General features: G+C 53.2%; 1 protein-coding gene across 1 annotated transcript; it reads left to right on the forward strand.

The window, feature by feature from the left end:
• The first annotated feature begins 16,855 nt into the window (after nucleotides 1-16,855).
• On the forward strand, nucleotides 16,856-17,821 carry LOC129196941 (olfactory receptor 14A16-like). Its single transcript, XM_054804910.1, has one exon. It carries the CDS (start codon nucleotides 16,856-16,858, stop codon nucleotides 17,819-17,821), a length of 966 nt encoding a protein of 321 aa, XP_054660885.1.
• Nucleotides 17,822-19,107: the final 1,286 nt, after the last annotated feature.

Raw genomic sequence — 19,107 nt, forward strand, 5'->3', positions numbered from 1 at the left:
ATGAAGTCAGGATGGGTAGGAAGAGCTCCTCATTGAGGACAGGCACTGCATGGACAACCTTCCTCATCACCTCCCCAGCCCTGCCATCTCTCTCATGGGCCACCTGGGACTTGCATCACTTCTCCTCACATCACACTTCTCACCCAAGTCTGCAGCTGGAGGTTACAGCTCCTTTGCACCAACTCCCACCTGCTTTCCTTAGGGACCTGGCTGCACACAGGCACAGCCGCGTTGCTCTGCATGGCAAACACACAGAAGGAAAGCAGGGTGAAGTTTCATAAACAATAACCCACGCTCCTCAACTTCAAGCCAAGTCCAAGCTGCCTCCAATGAGGTTCACCATCCACAGGGAACAGCCTCACCAGAAATGTTTGAGAGAGAGAGAGGTCAGACAGGATAGCTATAACCCCAGTGAAGGAGTTGGCTGAAGAGATAATTAGACTGCTGAAAGACAGGACAGGCTTCTAACTCCCTGAAGCTCAAAGCAACACCTGGGTGGTGGGGAGGGATCTGGCTGAGCAAGGAGTAAGGAGAGGGGAAAAGTGGAGAGCAATGGGAAGGGCACAGAGCCAGATAGTCTGTGGAAAATATGCCTTTAGAGCTGGACATTTTATCAGGACAGCTGGAAAGATTGGGGAGATGAAACACGCGGGATAATCTTCATGGTGCTGGCAATGCAAGTACAGGGGAAGAGCAATATTTCTTCTCCTGCAATTGATACACCGCCTGGAAATTCCCATTTTTGCATGGGGGGAAAACATCACCATTTGATTACAGTATTCAGTCGGTTAATGCAAAGGCACTCAGGTGTTTTTTAACAGTTCCAAGCAGTTCCTTCCCTTTCCAGGCAGAGCTCGGTCGTCTGACCGTGGACATCGAGTGCCCCTGGCAGAGGCCCCGGTGTCTCTGAAGTGTTTGCCTGGGACTGGCCGCTGTCACACAGGAGCTGCAGGAGACCAGAGCCCCTCAGGAGCTGCCGACAGAGCCTGGGCAGAGGGTCCCTGTAACTGAAGACAGCTGTGTCCCTGTAGCTGCACCCCAGATCAGCTTTGGAAATGGCTTTTCCTTCTAAAAAATGAAAAGGTCACCAAATCTCCCCCAAAGACTGGAATATTAAATCAAAAGGAACCAAAACCAGGAGGACAAGAACACAAAGAATTTCAGAAGCTGAAAAGTGTATTAACATATTTCTTCACTTTAGATCTTTTTCTTTACTTCTTCAGTGTGTCATATTTTTGTTAACATTTTCCGAACATTTCTATCATCATCAGGCCTGTAGCATTAAAAAAAAAAAAAAAAGAAAATAACTTTGTTTCAAGCACAGAGCCCAGTGCTTCCAAGAATCTCCCTGCCCAGCTCTGGCCATGCCACTCCTCGCTCTTTGCACAGAGTCACACTGAGCTATCAAGCTCTCTTGAGTGATAGGGGGAAGCAGGGTGGCAAGTTTCAGTGAAATTCTCTAATTTTTAGATGACCAGTGTTGCACAAATCTCATCGTAGCTGTGTTACAGTGACTTCTTAAAGGAGTCTGTAAGACATCTAGTCATTCTCCCTTTTCATTTCCTGCAGGAATTCCTCTCCCTATGTGCATATATAGGAAAAAAAATGTACAAATACATATATATACACACATATATATTTATAGAAATGTGTATTAATATAGTTGTTTTGTTCTGATAAACTACTATCTCTATATTGACATGTTTCATATTTCTTCTTCTGCCTCTTTTCCTTCCCCTTCCCTTCCCTTCCCTTCCCTTCCCTTCCCTTCCCTTCCCTTCCCATCTCATTGACCTTCTGAGGAACTTAAGGTCTACAAGATATCTGGACATCACCTAGGTCAAACAGATCTACATGAGGTTTCCTCCCCATCTGGCATCATCCACAAACAAGCCCAGTGTCTGCTCTGTCCCCTTGTCCAGGCCATTACTAAAGACATCAGACAGTGTTGCCCCAGGGGTTGGTCACTGATGGAGGCCCCTAGTAACTGGCTGCTCGGTGGCTGCATGGTCCAATCAAGGTTCCACCTGCCTGGGATCCATTTACCCACTCCAGATCTCAGTGGTCTGGCCATCTGGAGACATGGGGGACTGCATTAAAAGCCCTGCTAGAGTGAGGGTCCACAAATTCTCCTGGGGCACAAGGCCATTCTTCTTAGTGTAGAATGCAACCAGGCTGGTCAAGTGTGATTTCATTTGCCCTTGGTGGCTCTTCCAACCTTGTCCATCACAGGCTTGGACCTGGCTTCCAGGAGGATTTACTCCATCACCTTCTTTCTGCTCTTGCTTGATCGTGGAAGCAATGCCTGCCCTCAGCCTTGACATCCGCATCCCGTTCTGCCTTGTCTGTGAGGACCAGAGTGCAGCCCTGGTCAGCCATCAGCTGTTGGTGTCCAAAGAAAGGGAGGGGTGAGGCCGGTGAACAGGACACGTCTGGGTGCTGACTGTGAGGGCACCTCTGTTACAGCCACTTGACTGGCTGCAGCAGGCCGGAGCGCAGGCAGGGCTCAGGGACACCCTGCTCAGCACCAGCCCCTCCGGAGCAGACCTGACACCAAGCAGCATGTGGCTCCTTGCCTTGGCCTCCCATGAGTCCCACATGCTGCCCTTGTGGCCTGGACACCATGGAGATCATCTGCAGGCTTGCTTGGTCAGCTCAACCTTCCCAGAAGTGGCGTGTGATACATTATCACCAGCCAGAAGGTTTCTCATAGCATGCTGCAAAAGGCTTGGCAGTGTGTGCACTAAGGTACAGTCTGAAGATGGGTGGGCTGGTGGGTGGGTGTGTAGAACTGTGCAGAGCCTTCTGGGACAGCACTGGAGTGCTGCAGAGGGAGTTGAACCTTGCTGGGTTTTACCCAGACTTTCAGGAGGTTGCCTTGGGCCAAAGCAGGCTCAGAACCAGACCTGGGAATTCAATGTGGACGGGGTTCACCTGGAAAGAAGATGCCAGGAGTGAGCTGATGCCCAGGCTGTGTGGGGGCTGGTCGGGTTCCTGGAGGCCAAGACAATGAAGGAGCCAAGTGATTGACAAGTGCTGCGAGGATAAAGGAGGCTGCAGGAGGGTCAAGACTCGCTGTCAGCTGTAAGAGGAGCCTGCACAAGCAAGGGTGGAAAGACACCCAGACAGTGGTTGTCTAAAAGAAGGGGAGACAAATCCCAGGTGGAGTCCATGTGACCTGGGAATGCACCAGAAAGAGAAACTCCTTGCTGTTCACAAACACCAGGAATGCATCTAATAGTCACGGGTGGTATTCAGCTTCCCTGATTCACAAAACCTCCATGTAGGACCTTCAGGGTCCAGACCATGGCCACTGAGGTGGTTAAAGGAGGATGCAATTAATGTTAGGTGTAATGCAGAGCTATCCCAGGCAGTGCTTCCCAGCCTACCCTTGCAGTTACCAGGCTGGAGGAGATGTTCATCGTACTCGACTTTGCTGGTCACAAAAACCACCATAAACATCTGTTCTCTCATCTGCTGATAAGATATTGGACAAGAGATTTAAGGATGATAAGATCATTGAGTTTCAGAGCAGATGTTGAGAAGTCTATAGAAAAACTCTCTAATCCAAGACAGGTCAGGTAAATGGTCAGACCTGGTTTCACAGGCCTTGGTCCACCTGGGTCATGAAAACCTGCAAGGACAAAGGACTTTACAGTCTCTCATGGTGATCAATGCTTGTTCCAATGCTTGGCTAGCCTCATGGTGAAAAAGGTGAGATCCCCCTTGCTGTGAGGTGTCTTTCAGCCATCCCTTCTCCAGGCTGAAGGAGCCCAGCTTCATCAGCCTTTCCTCACAGAGACACTGATCCAGCCCCCTGACCATCTCAAGGCCCTTCACTAAACCCACTCCAGATGGTCAACACCTTTCCATTCTTGGGGTTCCCAAAAGTGGACACAGTGTTCTGGATGTGGACTAGAAACTTTCCACATAGAGAGGGGGAGTCCCTACCCTCCATCTCCTGGCCATGCTGCTAGTCCTACAGCCCAGGGCACTGCTGTCCTCCCTTGCTGCCAGGGCACACGGCTGCCTCCTGTCCAGCTCCCTGCCCACCAAGACCTTTCCCACAGAGCTGCTCCCCAGCCAGGCAGTCCCCAGCCTGTGCCATTGCCAGCGTGAGTCCCCTGCAGGGGCAGAACCTGGCACTTGTCCTTGGGGGGTTTCATGAGGTTCCTCTCAATACCTGCTCTCCTCCTCCTTCAGCCCTTTCACTGAGCAGAGGCCTGGCAGAACTTTTGAGCAGAGTCTAAGGCAAGGAAGGCGTTGAGTCACTCAGCCCCGCCTGTGTCTGCTGTTATGAACCCCCTCACCATTCAGCAGCATGTTCCTTGTTCAGCCTTTTACTGCAAACACAGTGGCTGAAGCTCTTCATTTTGCTCTTCATGGTGCCTGCAGCCCCCACCAGCTCCAGCTCAGCTCTGGCTTTCCTAAACACATGCCCGCATGCTCAGGTCATCTTTCTAAATTCCTCCTTCATAGCCTGTCCCAGCTTCCACCTCCTCATCGTTGTGTTGTGGCTCCCATCCGTGACCCATCCATGCCCCTGTGCAGCCCCACTGCCCCACACATGCCCCCAGGGCCCCCATCATCAGACACTGCACAGGACAGGGTGTGTTTGGGGCAGGGACACGTCCTCCACCACAAGTGCCCATGCCAGACCTCAGTGTCCATCCTCAGCAGCCCTCCTTCTTCTGCAGCCAAGCAGTGCCCAGCCCCATCCAAGCCCCAGCTATGTCCCATGCATGGGTTCCCAGACAGCCCTGCTCGGGGCTCTGCCAAGGTCTGGGCAAGGCAGGAGGCTGGGGCAGGGCTGGCTGTTTCCCCAACACAGGCACCAAGACCAACAGCAGGAAGGAGATGGCCACAGAGCCCAACCACCAAGAACTGGGGGAGTGACCAGGGCTGGAAATGGCTGATGGGAGAGGCTGGGGGGTGATGAATGCCCTGGGGCACCTTCTCGCTCTCTCCATGCCACCAAGAGTCCCAGCCAGGGGACAGAGCAGCCTGCTGCCAGTGGGTGCCTGCAGAAAGAGGTTTCTCTTTCTCATTGATTCCTCCCTTCAGGCACAGAAATGCTCCTTTGATCTCCTCCAGAGTTATCCCTGCTCTCCAGAGAGCCTTTCCCCAGGTGAGTGTGTCTGTGCTGGCCTGGCCGGCTGTTCCTGGTTCCCTCCCCATGCTCCCTGCAGGGCCCCAAGCTGGTGGGGCTGCTCTGCAGAGCGAGGGGGCTGTGGTGCCCCGGGGCCATGGGGTGACCCTGATTGGCCATGCTGGTCAGGGTGGGAAGCAGAGCCAGCCAGAGGGGATCACAGCTGCTGAGCCCCTTTCCATCTTCCCTGATGGCTCAGAAGACAAGGACAGTGCTTGGCAGGACCATGGTGTGTCTCCAGTGGCACAAAGGGCAGGGGAGGGCTGCACTAGGTCCAGCCCACAGGGTTTCCATGATGGTGTGATGAACCACTGTCTAGACTTATGTGCCTTTGCCTTCTTGCTCCTCACAGCCTCTCCTGCCATTGCAGAGCCCTCGTTAGCCCATGGTCTCCTCAGGTTTGCCTTCTCCTCTGGGACACTCCTCCTTGGATTGTCACTCATTTTATGAGGTGCCACTCTCTGCCACCTCAGACTCACACACTATTCCTGGAGATCCCCTCACTTCTCCTGGCAGATCTCCATTCTTCTCCAGGATGACATCTGCCATCAGCCCCACTGCAGGTGGGACAGCACCAGGTAGATAAGCCAAAGACCAGTTCTTGTCTGAATGGACATGTGCAACCAAGAAGGAAGGTCTTCATCCAGCCCTTGCTCCCTAACAGATCCCCCTGGGACTCTGAGCTTGTCCCCCTGAATCCATCAAGAACCCCAAAGAGCAAAAGTCCTTTGGAGGGAGCAGCTTCTTGGGTGTATTCCTGACAGCAGCTTTGGAAGGGGTGTCCAGCCTTCTGGCCGTGCCCTGAGGAGCCCTTCTGGTTATGGTGGTGCTAGCAGAGAGGCCAGCTCTGGCACGCTGCTCCACATGGCCTGCTCCTGCCTTCAGGCACAGGGATGCCACTGTAGAGACAGCAGGACTGTCACAAGTTACACGAGACCTTGGGGGTAACAGCAATGCCAGGACACAGCAGGACAGTGTGGAAGGGAGGAGAGAGCAGCCCTGTCCAGGCCGTGTCCTGCTGCTGGCCTTGGCCATGGCTCCAGGGCAGCAGCAGCCCCGACGTGAAGGCAGCAGAGAGGGAGTGCCCGCTGAGGCAGCGAGGGGCAGCCCCAAGGGCAACCCAGGCTGCTACTCCATGGGGCAGCTGGGCATTTGGCTCCTGAACCCTCCTGCATGCTGGGGCTGCTCCCCCAGCTCCAGAGGAGATGTGCACAGATGGGAGCTGAGAGAATTAACTTCCCACTGCTTTCTCCATGGAGTTTATCTAAACAGGCAGCCTGGACCCATATGTACATGAGGTGTTTGGGTCAAGTAAAAAGAGGTAACAGGCAAAGAATACTAATATCACAGGTATAAAATAAACAAAAATCCTAAGGAGAAAAGAAGCACACAAAAAAATACAGACCCATATGAAGAAAAGCTACTCCTGGCTCTTCCTGAAATACAGAGGGAGCCCTGGTGGGATAATGGGGGTCTTCTTGATCTGAAGTAGATTGTATTCAAATAGTTTTCACAGGGCATCTATGATTTCCTGGTTCCTCATGCTGTAGATGAGGGGGTTCACTGATGGAGGAACCACCGAGTACAGAACTGCCACCACCAGGTCCAGGGATGGGGAGGAGATGGAGGGGGGTTTCAGGTGAGCAAATATGCCAGTGCTGACAAGGAGGGAGACCACGGCCAGGTGAGGGAGGCACATGGAAAAGGCTTTGTGCCGTCCCTGCTCAGAGGGGATCCTCAACACAGCCCTGAAGATCTGCACATAGGACAGCACAATGAAAACAAAACAGCCAAAACCTAAAAAACAGCTTAATATAAGAAGCCCAACTTCCCTGAGGTAGGTGTCTGAGCAGGAGAGCTTGATGATCTGGGGAACGTCACAGAAGAACTGTTCTACAGTATTACCATGGCAGAGTGGTATAGAAAATGTATTGGCCGTGTGCAGCACAGCATTGAGAAACCCACTGCCCCAGGCAGCTGCTGCCATGTGGACACAAGCTCTGCTGCCCAGGAGGGTCCCGTAGTGCAGGGGTTTGCAGATGGCAACGTAGCGATCGTAGGCCATGACAGTGAGAAGGGCGTACTCAGCTCCAAGCAAGAAGAAAAATAGAAAGACTTGAGCAGCACATCCTGCATAGGAGATGGACCTGTTGTCCCAGAGTGAGTTGGCCATCACTTTAGGGACCGTGATAGAGATGGTACCAAGGTCGAGGAGGGAGAGGTTGAGGAGGAAGAAGTACATGGGGGTGTGGAGGTGGTGGTCGCAGGCTATGGCAGTGATGATGAGGCCAGGTAGATGCCCAGGAAGAGCCAGAAGTGCAAGAGCTGCAGCTCCCGTGTGTCTGCAAATGCCAGGAGGAGGAACTCGGTGATGGAGCTGCCGTTGGACATTTGTGGTTCCTTGGCATGGGGGCTGGTTGAAAAAATGAAAGGACAGGGAAAATTAGGACATCTTCCTCTGAGCAAAGCCACTCCATTTCTCATATAAACACCCCCCAATTGAAATGCCTTTCCCTTCTCTGGTTTCTGCTGGCTGAGTGTGTTGTGAGGAGCTGAGGAGTCATCTGTGCTCAGCTGCAGTGGGTACATGGAGCTGGTTTGTGACACCTCCAATGTTGACAACCCATGTCAGATGTAATCCACCTTTAATGGAAAAATTAAATCTCTGCACTCATGACTCAGAAGAGTGCAGGCTGCCGAAGACAGGCTAGGCATTTCCTTAGAAGAATTTTGTCTGTGGTTTTTTATTTTCCACCATCACATCTGGGGAGAGCTCTTTTGAGGGGTAGAAATACTCATTTTAGGATGGAAAAATGGGAAGAGGACAGCAATGGGAATGTGACAGGACAGGCGAAAAGGCTCAGTTCTTTGTAGCTTAGTGTAGAGTCACGAGAGCTGCAGTGTCCATTAGACTGTCACCCAGCTGCCCTGCACTTTTGCTTCTGCTGCCTTGAAGATGACGACAAACAGAAATTGCTTTTAAATAATCCCCCAAAACTAGACTGTGATGAGAGATGGGGAGTCCTGGTTCAAAGAGCAGATCTGCAAATGGTTCCTTTTTCCCATCCCAGAGGTGGAGTTGTGATTGAGAGAGAAGGACACAGCCCCTGTCAGAGAGAAGCAAAGGCCTCTGAGAGGAGAGAACTGACCTCCAAGGGAAAGCTCAGCACTCCCTGGGATCCTACAGCACAGCCGTGCTCTTCTGGGGCAGCTCCCAAGCCCAGCAGCACAGGCAAAGCAGACAGTCCGATGTCCTGAAGATGGGATGTCCAAAAGGCAGAGTCAGTTCATGGCTCAGCAGACAACACCCAGCAGACATCTAGAGTGAGGGACCACAAGAGAGCAGCCTGAAGGCAGCCTAGCCCAGGGCTTGGCTGCAGTTTCCTCCCACTCCCTGCCCATGTCTCTGCTGCCTGGAGCTGTCCCTGCCAGGAGCTGGTGCTCTGCCCACACCTCTCCTCCCTGTCCCTGCTCACAGAGCCCATCCCACCCTCTGTGTGCTCAGCTCTGCCCTGCAGACCCCTCCTGGCACCAGGGCACTGCCCAAGGGGATCCCAATGCTCCTTGAGAAGTACAATGGCAAATGTCCCAGGGGCGATCTCAAGCTGTAATCAGCCCTCACAAACAAAGCACCCTCTCAAGAGCAGAAGGACCCTGCCCTGCCCTTCCAGGGGGTCGCTCCTTCCACCCACAGCTTCTCCCTGCAGTGCCCTGGGCAGCTCCCCGGGCAGGCTGAGGGCTGACCCTGGCAGGCGGCAGAGTCCCTGCCCCGGCACACAGCCCCTGGGCTGCAGGGACCCTGCTCTGAAGGACACAACTGGGCACCCCTGCCTGCACACCTGCATTCACAGCCACTCAAACTTGCCTCTGCACAGGGAGTCCACCTGGCACATCCCAGGAGCTGTGGGCTCTGCCAGCTTGAGGAGATGCCTCCAGGAACCGCATCGGCATTGCCCTGCACCCAGAGACTTACCGTGTCAAGGGCTCTGAAGATTTCTCCCTCCCTGAGCTCTCAGCAAGCCTCCCATTTCCAACTGCCTTTAAGCTCTCTCTGCCTCGCTGTTCTCCCCTCGGTGCCTGCAGGCAGAGCTCTCAGCCCTGCTGGGCTCTGCAGAGGAGCTGCTCCTGGCCAGAGATGTCTCGCTGCAGCACAGCCCACTTGCCATGAGCTCCCTTTGTCCCAGGAGAGCAGCAGCAGAGGCCCAGCCCAAGGCAGCATGTTAATGACCCCTCTGGTGGGTTTGGGGATGAGTCCATGAAGCTCAGGCCCTGAGAGGAAGCTGATGAAACCTCTCCAGAAGTCACAGTCCGATGCAAACTCCACAGTTTCTTGGAGCATTAATGGGTCCCCCTGAGGGCCATCCCTGACAAAGCAACTCTGGGGCTGATTAGAGCAGGCAAGTGGAGGCAGTGATGACAGGTAGGCAAAGGCAATGGCAAGGTGGCTCTGATGCTGAGTAATCCTGGGTGTGTTTGATCAAGCCAAAGGGCCAAGCTGTGACCCCCAGCCCCTGGGAGGGGAGACCCTGTCCCTCACACACAGGGCTCAGGGCTCTTCCTGGGCCACTGTGATGTGGGGATGTGCAATGCCTAGAGCAGGACTACCACACACTCTTTCTCAGGCTCACAGGTTGTGACAAGGGGGCGATGAAGTCCTGGTGCTCTAATGAGAAGATGTCTCCTCACAGGCATCACCTGCAGAGAGAACAGCCACAGCCCAGCAGACCAAGACCTTGGCTGTGTTGGGGGCTTTCAGCCTTGCCCCCAGATGTCTCCACCACAGCATGTCCTACGGTGTCCCACACCTGCACCTCTTTCCTTGCAGGCTCTTGACACCCAGCCTGCTTTCCAACTTGGGTCTCACCTGAGCGTCTTCCCACCCTTACTGATATCTCTCCATCCTCACAGACTGTTCATTGAAATGCAAAGCTCTGGCTGATCCAGACTCTTGCTGGGTGGCCTCTTGTACCACAGAACTGCACTTGCGGTGACATTTCTTTCTCCTCGTGTCCCATCTCAACCTCCCAAGATGCACTTGGTGGCATCTTCTCTTTCTCATCATGATGTTTCCCAGTTTTCAGAAAAGCTCCACCATCTCTGAAACCACCTTTCAAGCAGTCTCAGGCTACTCCTAGACTGCCCTGAGCCTCTCCACCACTGGGCAAAGGGGCCAAAGAAGCCCAGGTCTCTCAGCCCCTCCACACAGCCCATCTGCTTAAGGCCCCAAACTCCACCTGGCCACATCTCCTCTGGCCACTCTCCAGCTCCTCCCAGCTCCAGCAAAAGAGGGAGCCGAGAACTGGGACAAAGCCATGTGTGGGGGTCCCTACCAGTGCGGTGTCAAGGGCCATAAGAACTGCCCTGCTCTGGGGGACCATGCTCATCCTAACGCAGCCCCGTATGCAAGTGGCCTTCTTCACAGTGAGCAGAAACCCCTGGCTCGGATGGTGTCCCTCGCAGTTGCCAGGCCCTTCTCCTCCTCAGAGTCCCTCCTCAGCACAGCAGGTCCCAGCTGGCCCTGATGTACAGGTTGGTTCTTCTCCCTGAGGCCAGACTGGCCAATTCTCCTTGTCAACGTCACGAGGTTTCTTTTGGCCAAATTCCGTAGTTTCTCCAGGTCTCTCTCACAAGAGAACAGCATGAGGAGCTGCAGATCTCTACAGACCCAGGTAGGAATTGCCATGAAGAGAGTCTGCAAAACACCAAAGGAGGGTGCAAAGCAAACCAAACCAGGGTCAGTGGAGAAAGGAGAAAGGAGGGTGGGGCTGTTTGACGCATGGTGATATTAGAGGAAAATGTATAGCTGTGTAGACACACAGACAACATGGATCCCTCCAGGAGCTGGTCTTAGACCTTCCGTCTATAGAGGAGCTGGCCCCAGGATCACCTCAGCTCCCCAGTTCCCCCACGCACAGAGAGACACTCACGTACAAATGTCTCTCTCCAGCCCAGCAGCACAGCACCATTGAGGTTGGAAGGCAGCCACCTTCCACCTTCTCTGTGCTTCCTCTTCATGCTTGGTTTTTCGTCAGGAGCTCCTTTCTCATCCATGCCTTCCTCTGGCCACCTTTTCTTGACTTTCTGCATTAGGCGCATCAAACAGCTCTCTGCACCTCTCTTCTCTGCTGGGCCTTATCCCATGGGATTCTTTGAAGCATGGCGGCCAGGAGGTCAGCTTCTGCTCTCCTGAAGACCTGCTCTTGGCCTTCTTCCTTTCTCTCAGGAGCCTACACTCTACTTTCTCACCCCTGAGTGTTACACCTCTGACCAGCTCTTCCTTCTTTGTAAGCATGAAGTCCTGCAGGGCATCTCATCTCTTCTTTTCTCCACTCTGCTCCCACCAGCGAGTAGCTTTGGGGGCAGCAAGGGAACTTGCTAAAACTCCAGTGTGAACAGGAGTCAAATGGACAGTGACCTGTGGATAAGTTCACAGTGGAGGTACATCAGCTGAGGTGATGGTTGCCTTTGGAAAAGCCCCTGCCAGAACATGTACACACCAGTGACTGCACACCCAATAATCCAAAGCCCCTTTGACCTTTAATGGCTTGAGTGATTATAGCCCTGTTCTGCAGTTGGAGTAGATGGTCCCTTCCAGCTTGAACTCTTCTCTTCTCTTCTCTTCTCTTCTCTTCTCTTCTCTTCTCTTCTCAAGGTATTTCCTCCCTGTTTCAAATCTTTCACTTTTTCATAATCTTCTGAGATTCTTTCTGTTATACGCAATCTGTATTCACCCTCTCACTAGACAGAACAGGAATGACAATAAAAATTCTCCACCAGTTCTACCTGCCAAGGAACTAACTGTGATTACAACACTGAATTTACCCCACTCTGTTCTATCACTGGAGTACAAAAACTTACCTGGGACAGATGGCATCACTTCCCTCCACATCACTTAAAGCTCTGCTCATCTGTTGTTTAAGTCTAAACTGGTGTTGGGGGGGGGTTGTTTGTTTGTTTGTTTCTTTTTCCTTCATAAAAGGAGATTTTGACCAGCTTTCTGAATGTCTCCTTCTGTTAGAATCATCATAGAATCATCATAGAATGGCTTGGGGTTGGAAGGGACGCCAAAGGTCATCTAGTTCCAGCCCCTCTGCCATGGCCAGGGATACCCTCCACTAGACCAGGCTGCCCAAAGCTCCATCCAACCTGGCCTTCAAACCATCCAGGGAGGGGGCATCCACAGCTTCTCTGGGCAACCTGTTCCAGTGCCTCACCACCCTCACAATGAAGAATTTCTTCCAAACATCTAGTGTGAATCTACCCTCTTTTAGCTTAAACCCAATTCCCCTTTGTCCTATCACGACACTCCCGGATAAACAGTCCCTCTCCAGCTTTCCTGTAGGCCCCATTCAGGTACTGGAAGACCTAGAAAGAATTAGGTCTCCCCAGAACCTTCTCTTCTCTATACTAAACAAACCCAACTCTCTCAGTATGTCTTCACAGGAGAGGTGCTCCAGCCCTCTGATCATCTTCCTGGCCTCCTCTGGACTCACACCAACAGCTCCATGTCTTTCTTGTACTGGGGACCCCAGAGCTGGACGCAGTCCTGCAGGTGGGGTCTCATGAGAGCAGAGAAGAGTGGCAGAGTCCCCTCCCTCGACCTGCTGGTCACGCTGCATTTGATGCAGCCCAGGACATGGTTGGCTTTCTGGGCTGCAGGCGCTCATTGCCGGCTCATGTTGAGCTTCTCATCACCAACACGCCCAAGGCTCAGGGCTCGCCCAAGGCTCAGGGCTCTCCCAAGGCTCTCCTCAGGGCTGCTCTCAATCCATTCTGCACCCAGCCCGTAGTTGTGCTTGGGATTGCCCCGACCCATGTGCAGGACCTTGCACTTGGCCTTGTTGAGCTTCATGAGGTTCACAGGGGCCCACCTCTCCAGCCTGTCAAGGTCCCTCTGGATGGCATCCATTCCCTCCACCGTGTCAACCACACCACACAGCTTGGTGTTGTCGGCAAACTTGCTGAGGGCGCACTCGATCCAGCTGTCCATGTCGTCGACAAAGATGTTAAACAGTTCCAGTCCAAATACCAACCCCTGAGGAACACCACTCGTCACTGGTCTCCACTCGGACATTGAGCTGTTGACCACAAGTTTTTGAGTGTGACCATCCATCCTTATCCACCGAGTGGTCCCTCCATCGAATCCATGTCTCTCCAATTTAGAGACAAGGATGTCATGCAGGACAGTGTCAAATGCCTTGCACAAGTCCAGGTAGGTGACGTCAGTCACTCGTCCCTTATCCACCAACGCTGTAACCCCATTCGTAGAAGGCCACCAACTTTGTCAGGCAGGATTTGCCCTTAGTGAAGCCATGGTGGCTGTCACCAATCACCTCCTGGTTTTCCATGTGCCTGAGCACAGTTCCCAGGAGGATCCGCTCCATGATCTTGCCAGGCACAGAGGTGAGAAGTCCTCCCAGTGACACTCCAGTGCTGCCAGTGAGGATCAGAGTGCTGGCCCGCTTCTCCCAGTGCTGCCCCAGTACTCCCAGAGCAGCTCCCTGACTCCCTGCAGTGCTCCTGGTTCCACACCAGTGCTCCCAGCGTGGCTCCCTGGCTCCCCTCGGTGCTCCCAGTGCTGCGCCATTGCCACTCACTGGGTCTCTTCAGTACTCCCACTGCCGCCCCAGTGTTACCAGTGCAGCCATAGTGCTCCCAAATCCACCCCAGTGCTCCCAGTATGGCTTACACTGCCACCTCAGTTCTTTCACTGTGGCTCCTTGGCTCACTCCCAGTGCTCCCAGTGATGCCACAGTGCTTCTCCAGTGTGGCTGCCATGGTCCCAGTGCCTCACCTAGCTCACCCAAGTGCTCCCACTACCTCTCCCAGTGCCACACCAGTGCTCCCAGTGCTCTCTGGGCTGATTACTGGCTCACCTCAATGCTCCGGATATCTCCCCAGTACTTCCTGTACAGCTCCCAGTGCAGTGATAGTGCTCCCAGTGTTTCCCCAGTGCTCCTAGTGTGGCTCCCTGCAGTCCCCCCAATGCTCATAGAACAGGCCCAGTGCTGTGGTACAAGAGGCCACCCAGAATGAGTCTGGATTAGCCAAAGCTTTGTATTTCAACAAACAGCCCATGAGGATGGAGAGATATCAGTAAGGGTAGGAAGATGCTCAAGTAAGAGCAAGGTTGGTAAGCACAGTGGATGTCCACAGCCTTCAGGGAAACAGGTGCAGGCATACGACACCATAGGACAACCTGTGGTGGAGATGGTCAAGGGAGATGACAAAGTTGAAAGCTCCCAACAGAGCTGAGGTCTTTCTGCCATGTCCCCACAAAACCCTGCCCCAGGAAGAGCCCTGAGCCCTGTGTGTGGGACAGGACCTCCCCTCGCAGGGGCTGGGGGTCAGGACTTGGCCCTTTGGGTTTATAAAACACATCCAGGATTACTCAGCATCAGAGCCACCTTGCCATTGCCTTTGCCTACCTGTCATCACTGCCTCCACTTGCCTGCTCTAACCAGCCCCAGAGTTCCTTTGTCAGGGATGGCCCTCAGGGGGACCCATTAATGCTCCAAGAAACTGTGGAGTTTGCATCGGACTGTGACTTCTGGAGAGGTTTCATCAGCTTCCTCTCAGGGTCTGAGCTTCATGGACTCATCCCCAAACCCACCAGAGGGGTCATTAACATGCCGCCTTGGGCTGGTCCTCTGCTGCTGCTCTCCTGGGACAAAGGGAGCTCATGGCAAGTGGGCTGTGCTGCAGAGAGACATCTCTGGCCAGGAGCAGCTCCTCTGCAGAGCCCAGCAGTGCTGAGGGCTCTGCCAGGGTATCTCAGGGAGATGAGCAAGGCAGATGAAGAGCTTAAAGGCAATCAGGACTGGGAGGCTGACCAAGAGCTGAAAAGAAGAGAAATCTTGAGAGCCCTTGACATGGTAAGTCTCTGGGTGCAGGGCAATGCAGCTGTAGTTCCTGGAGTTATCTTCTAAAGCTGACACAACCCGCAGCTTATGCGATCTGTAAGTAGGGGGCTATTTTTAGGCAATTTTGAATAGCTGTGAAGCTACAGCATGTAGCTGGAGGTGCCCGGGGCTGTCCTTCACCACAGGGTCCCTGCATACCAGGGGAATATTCTGCCTTCAAGCGTCAACTCTCAGCTTGCTCAGAGAGCTCCCCATGCAACTGCAGGGAGAAGCTTTGGGTGGAAGAAGAAACCCCTGTTAGGGCAGGGCAGAGTCTTTGTACTTTTGAGAGGGTGCTGAGGGTGTCCAGGCTTTTACCAGCTCCGGATCACCACTGGGACATTCCACAGGGCACGTTTCAAGAAGCACATCAAGGCAATGGCTACATGGAAAGAAAGGTGCTTCCCAGAGTCAGTGCTTCCACATTCCAGCTGTGATGGTAGATGGAAATGGTAATGGAGCTTTTACTTTTGCACAGGAGACAGACACTCCTACAGCATCACAGTGAGTGATGATAAAGGTTTTTCAAGGGACCTAATAAACCCACCTCAGACTAGAGAAAGCATTCACCTTTGTGGTGCCTTCAGGGTTGATCTGCTCTTCTCCTTAAGACCTGCCAACACAGAGGTGCCCCTGGGCAGTGCCCTGGTGCCAGGAGGGGTCTGCAGGGCAGAGCTGAGCACACAGAGGGTGGCATGGGCTCTGTGAGCAGGGACAGGGAGGAGAGGTGTGGGCAGAGCACCAGCTCCTGGCAGGGACAGCTCCAGGCAGCAGAGACATGGGCAGGGAGTGGGAGGAAACTGCAGCCAAGCCCTGGGCTAGGCTGCCTTCAGGCTGCTCTCTTGTGGTCCCTCACTCTAGATGTCTGCTGGGCATTGTCTGCTGAGCAATGAGCTGACTCTGCCTTTAGGACATCCCATCATTGGGAGACCTGATTCTCTGCTTCTTCCATCCAACTGGGCTTGCGTGCTGCCCCCCAGGATGGCAAGGCTCTCCTGTAGGATCCCAGGGAGTGCTGAGCCATCCCTCGTGGGTTGCCAGTCTCCTGTCAGATTCCTTTACTTCTCTCTGAGAGGGGCTGTGTCCTGCCCTCTCCATCACAACTCCACCTCTGTGCTGGAAAAAAAGAGTTTGCAGATCTGCCCTTTGAAAAAGGACTCCCCTGCTCTCATCAGAGTCCAGCTGCTTTATTTTTAAAGAGTAATTTTGTGCACAGCCATCCTCGAGGTAGCACAAGCAAAAGCACAGCATAGCTGGGAACAAGACTGATGGACACTGCGGCTCTCCTGTCCTTGCCCTGAGAGAGAAGAGCCCTTTTTCCTGGCTTGTCCTAAGACTCCACACTTTCAGTCATAAAAAAGGGGATTTCTACCACTAAATCTAGTACTCACCAGATATGATGGTGGGAAAAAAAATAACCCCACAGAGAAAATCACCATAAAGACATGCTCAGCCTCTCTTCTGCAGCCCACACTCTCTGGAGTGGTGAGTGCAGATATTGAACATTTCCATCAAGGGTGAATTGCACCTGACATCCCTGGTGACCATTGGGGGAGTCAAGAACCAGCTCCCATGTACTCACTGCAGCAGGGCAGAGCTGACTCCTTGGCAGCACAGGGGCAGAGGTCCTGCTCCTCACAGCACACTCAGCCAGCACAAAGCAAAGAGAGGAAATGCCTCGGAATTGGGGGAGGGGGATGGGATTTCTGTGAAAAATGGAGTGGCTTTGCTCAGAGAAGTCTGTCCGAATTGTTCCCTGTCTTTTCCTTCTTAGACCAGTGCCCCCACGTTCAAAAACCAGCAAATGTCCAACAGCAGCTCCATCACTGAGTTTGTACTCATGGCTTTTGGAGACACACGGGAGCTGCAGCTCTTGCACTTCTGGCTCTTCCTGGGCATCTACCTGGCTGCTCTCCTGGCCAATGGCCTCATCATCACTGCCATAGCCTGCGACCACCACCTCCACACTCCCATGTACTTCTTCCTCCTCAACCTCTCCCTCCTCGACCTGGGCTCCATCTCCACCACTGTCCCTAAAGCCATGGCCAATTCCCTCTGGGACACCAGGGCCATCTCCTACACAGGATGTGCTTCTCAAGTCTTCTTCTTTTACTTTCTGATGTCAGCAGATTTTTCACTTCTCACCGTCATGTCCTATGACCGCTATGTTGCCATCTGCCAACCCCTGCACTACGGGACCCTCCTGGGCAGCAGAGCTTGTGTCCACATGGCAGCAGCTGCCTGGGGCAGTGGGTTTCTCAATGCTGTGCTGCACACGGCCAATGCATTTTCTATACCACTCTGCCAGGGTAATGCTGTGGACCTGTTCTTCTGTGAAATCCCCCAGATCCTCAAGCTCTCCTGCTCGGACACCTACATCAGAGAGGCTCGGCTTATTATGGTTAGTGCCTGTTTATTCTTTGTGTGTTTTGTTTTCATTGTGCTGTCCTATGTGCAGATCTTCAGGGCCGTGCTGAGGATCCCCTCTGAGCAGGGACGGCACAAAGCCTTTTCCACATGTCTCCCTCACTTGGCCGTGGTCTCCCTGTTTATCAGCACTGGCATGTTTGCCTACTTCAAGCCCCCCTCCATCTCCTCCACATCCCTGGATCTGGTAGTCTCAGCTCTGTATTCCATCGTGCCTCCAGCAGTGAACCCCCTCATCTATAGCATGAGGAACCAGGAGCTCAAGGGTGCAGTTCAGAAACTGATGACTAGAGGTTTATCAGAAGCAATATGCTGCCCATGTCCTCCTACATATCACTTCTAACAGAACTCATGACAGGCCCAGCCTGTCTTTTATATGTTTTCTAGTTCTTGATGTTATTGTTGATTTTAGTTTTTTAGTTTTCTTTTTTTCACTTCTGATAATGCTGTCCACAAAGAATTTTCATTATTCATACCAATTCTAATTCATTATCGACCTGTCTGATTTGACCCAGAGGTAGTGTAAATGAATTCCACACCCTCTGTGCATTTAAATATTAAAAAGGACCCTGCAGTGACATTTCTGACTGAGATTTTATCCCCCGAGACCTTCCCTGGAGCTGCAGAGGCCGTTCCTGTGTACAGAGCCCCTGCACAGCAGATCTCTGACACAGCTGGCCTCTGTAACAGCATTTCCACCAGGAAAGGCAATCTCCTCAGGGCACTGCCCAAAGGCTTACGTCTTTTTCCAATCTTGCTCTCAAGAACATGCCCAAGGAAGAGACTCTGGAGAAAACTGTTGCTTTGCTTGTTTCTCCATGGGCGCAGAGGGATGAGATCAGGGTCCCAGTGTGCTCTTCCAGGGACTGAGGAATGGCTCAGGTGTTCCCTTTTGGGTGGACAGCACCCACACAGATGCTGAATGGACTCCAACTAAGCTGCCTGGGGCTCAACAGCCTGTGGTAGGGCTGATGGCAGAGGAGTGTTTTTCTGGAAGGAATCAGGAGCTGCCAGGAGAGCCCAGGGGATCTGCAGGGACAGCACGTGCCAGGAGGTCAGCAGGGAATGGAGCCCACTGAGCACGAGCCTGTGCAAGGTGGCGTGCCCCAGAGATCAAGTGCTAAATGTGGGTGTGAATCACCAAGTGAGGGTTCTGCAAGCCCAGGGGACACAGCAGGCACAGGGAAAGGAGCCTGGTGAGTGGTTCGTTTTCCCATCAGTGGACTTCCATAGACTGGATGCGGTGCAGCACCCAAACACATCTCATGGCATTGGCAATAAGGCAGGTCACCTCTGAGCAGCCTCCATGGCCACATAAGAGCCTCTGTGGGAGGCAGTCAGTGGCAGTGATGTCCCTGAGCTGGGTCTGCCACCCAGCCTGACCAGCACGTCCCTTGCAGAGTCCCCCTGTGACCCCAGGCCCCACAGCCCACTTGCTCTGCAGAGCAGCTCCCCCAGCTCAAGGGCTGTGGAGAGCATGGGCAGGGGGTGTAGGAATGGCTGGCCAGGCCAGCACAGATGTGCCCACCTTGCGGAAAGGTTCTGTGGGGAGATGGGATGTCCTGGTGTTTCCCCAAAAGTAGGATTTGTCTGGTGGTACTCAAGGACTTCCTGAACACTTGGTTTTCC

This window comes from Grus americana, chromosome 27 (genome assembly GCF_028858705.1).
Source record: "Grus americana isolate bGruAme1 chromosome 27, bGruAme1.mat, whole genome shotgun sequence".
Classification (NCBI taxonomy): Eukaryota; Metazoa; Chordata; class Aves; order Gruiformes; family Gruidae; genus Grus; species Grus americana.

Bases quoted from the DNA above. Each gene is read 5' to 3' on its own strand.
- LOC129196941 (XM_054804910.1), top strand. From the start codon at position 16,856: ATGTCCAACAGCAGCTCCATCACTGAGTTTGTACTCATGGCTTTTGGA.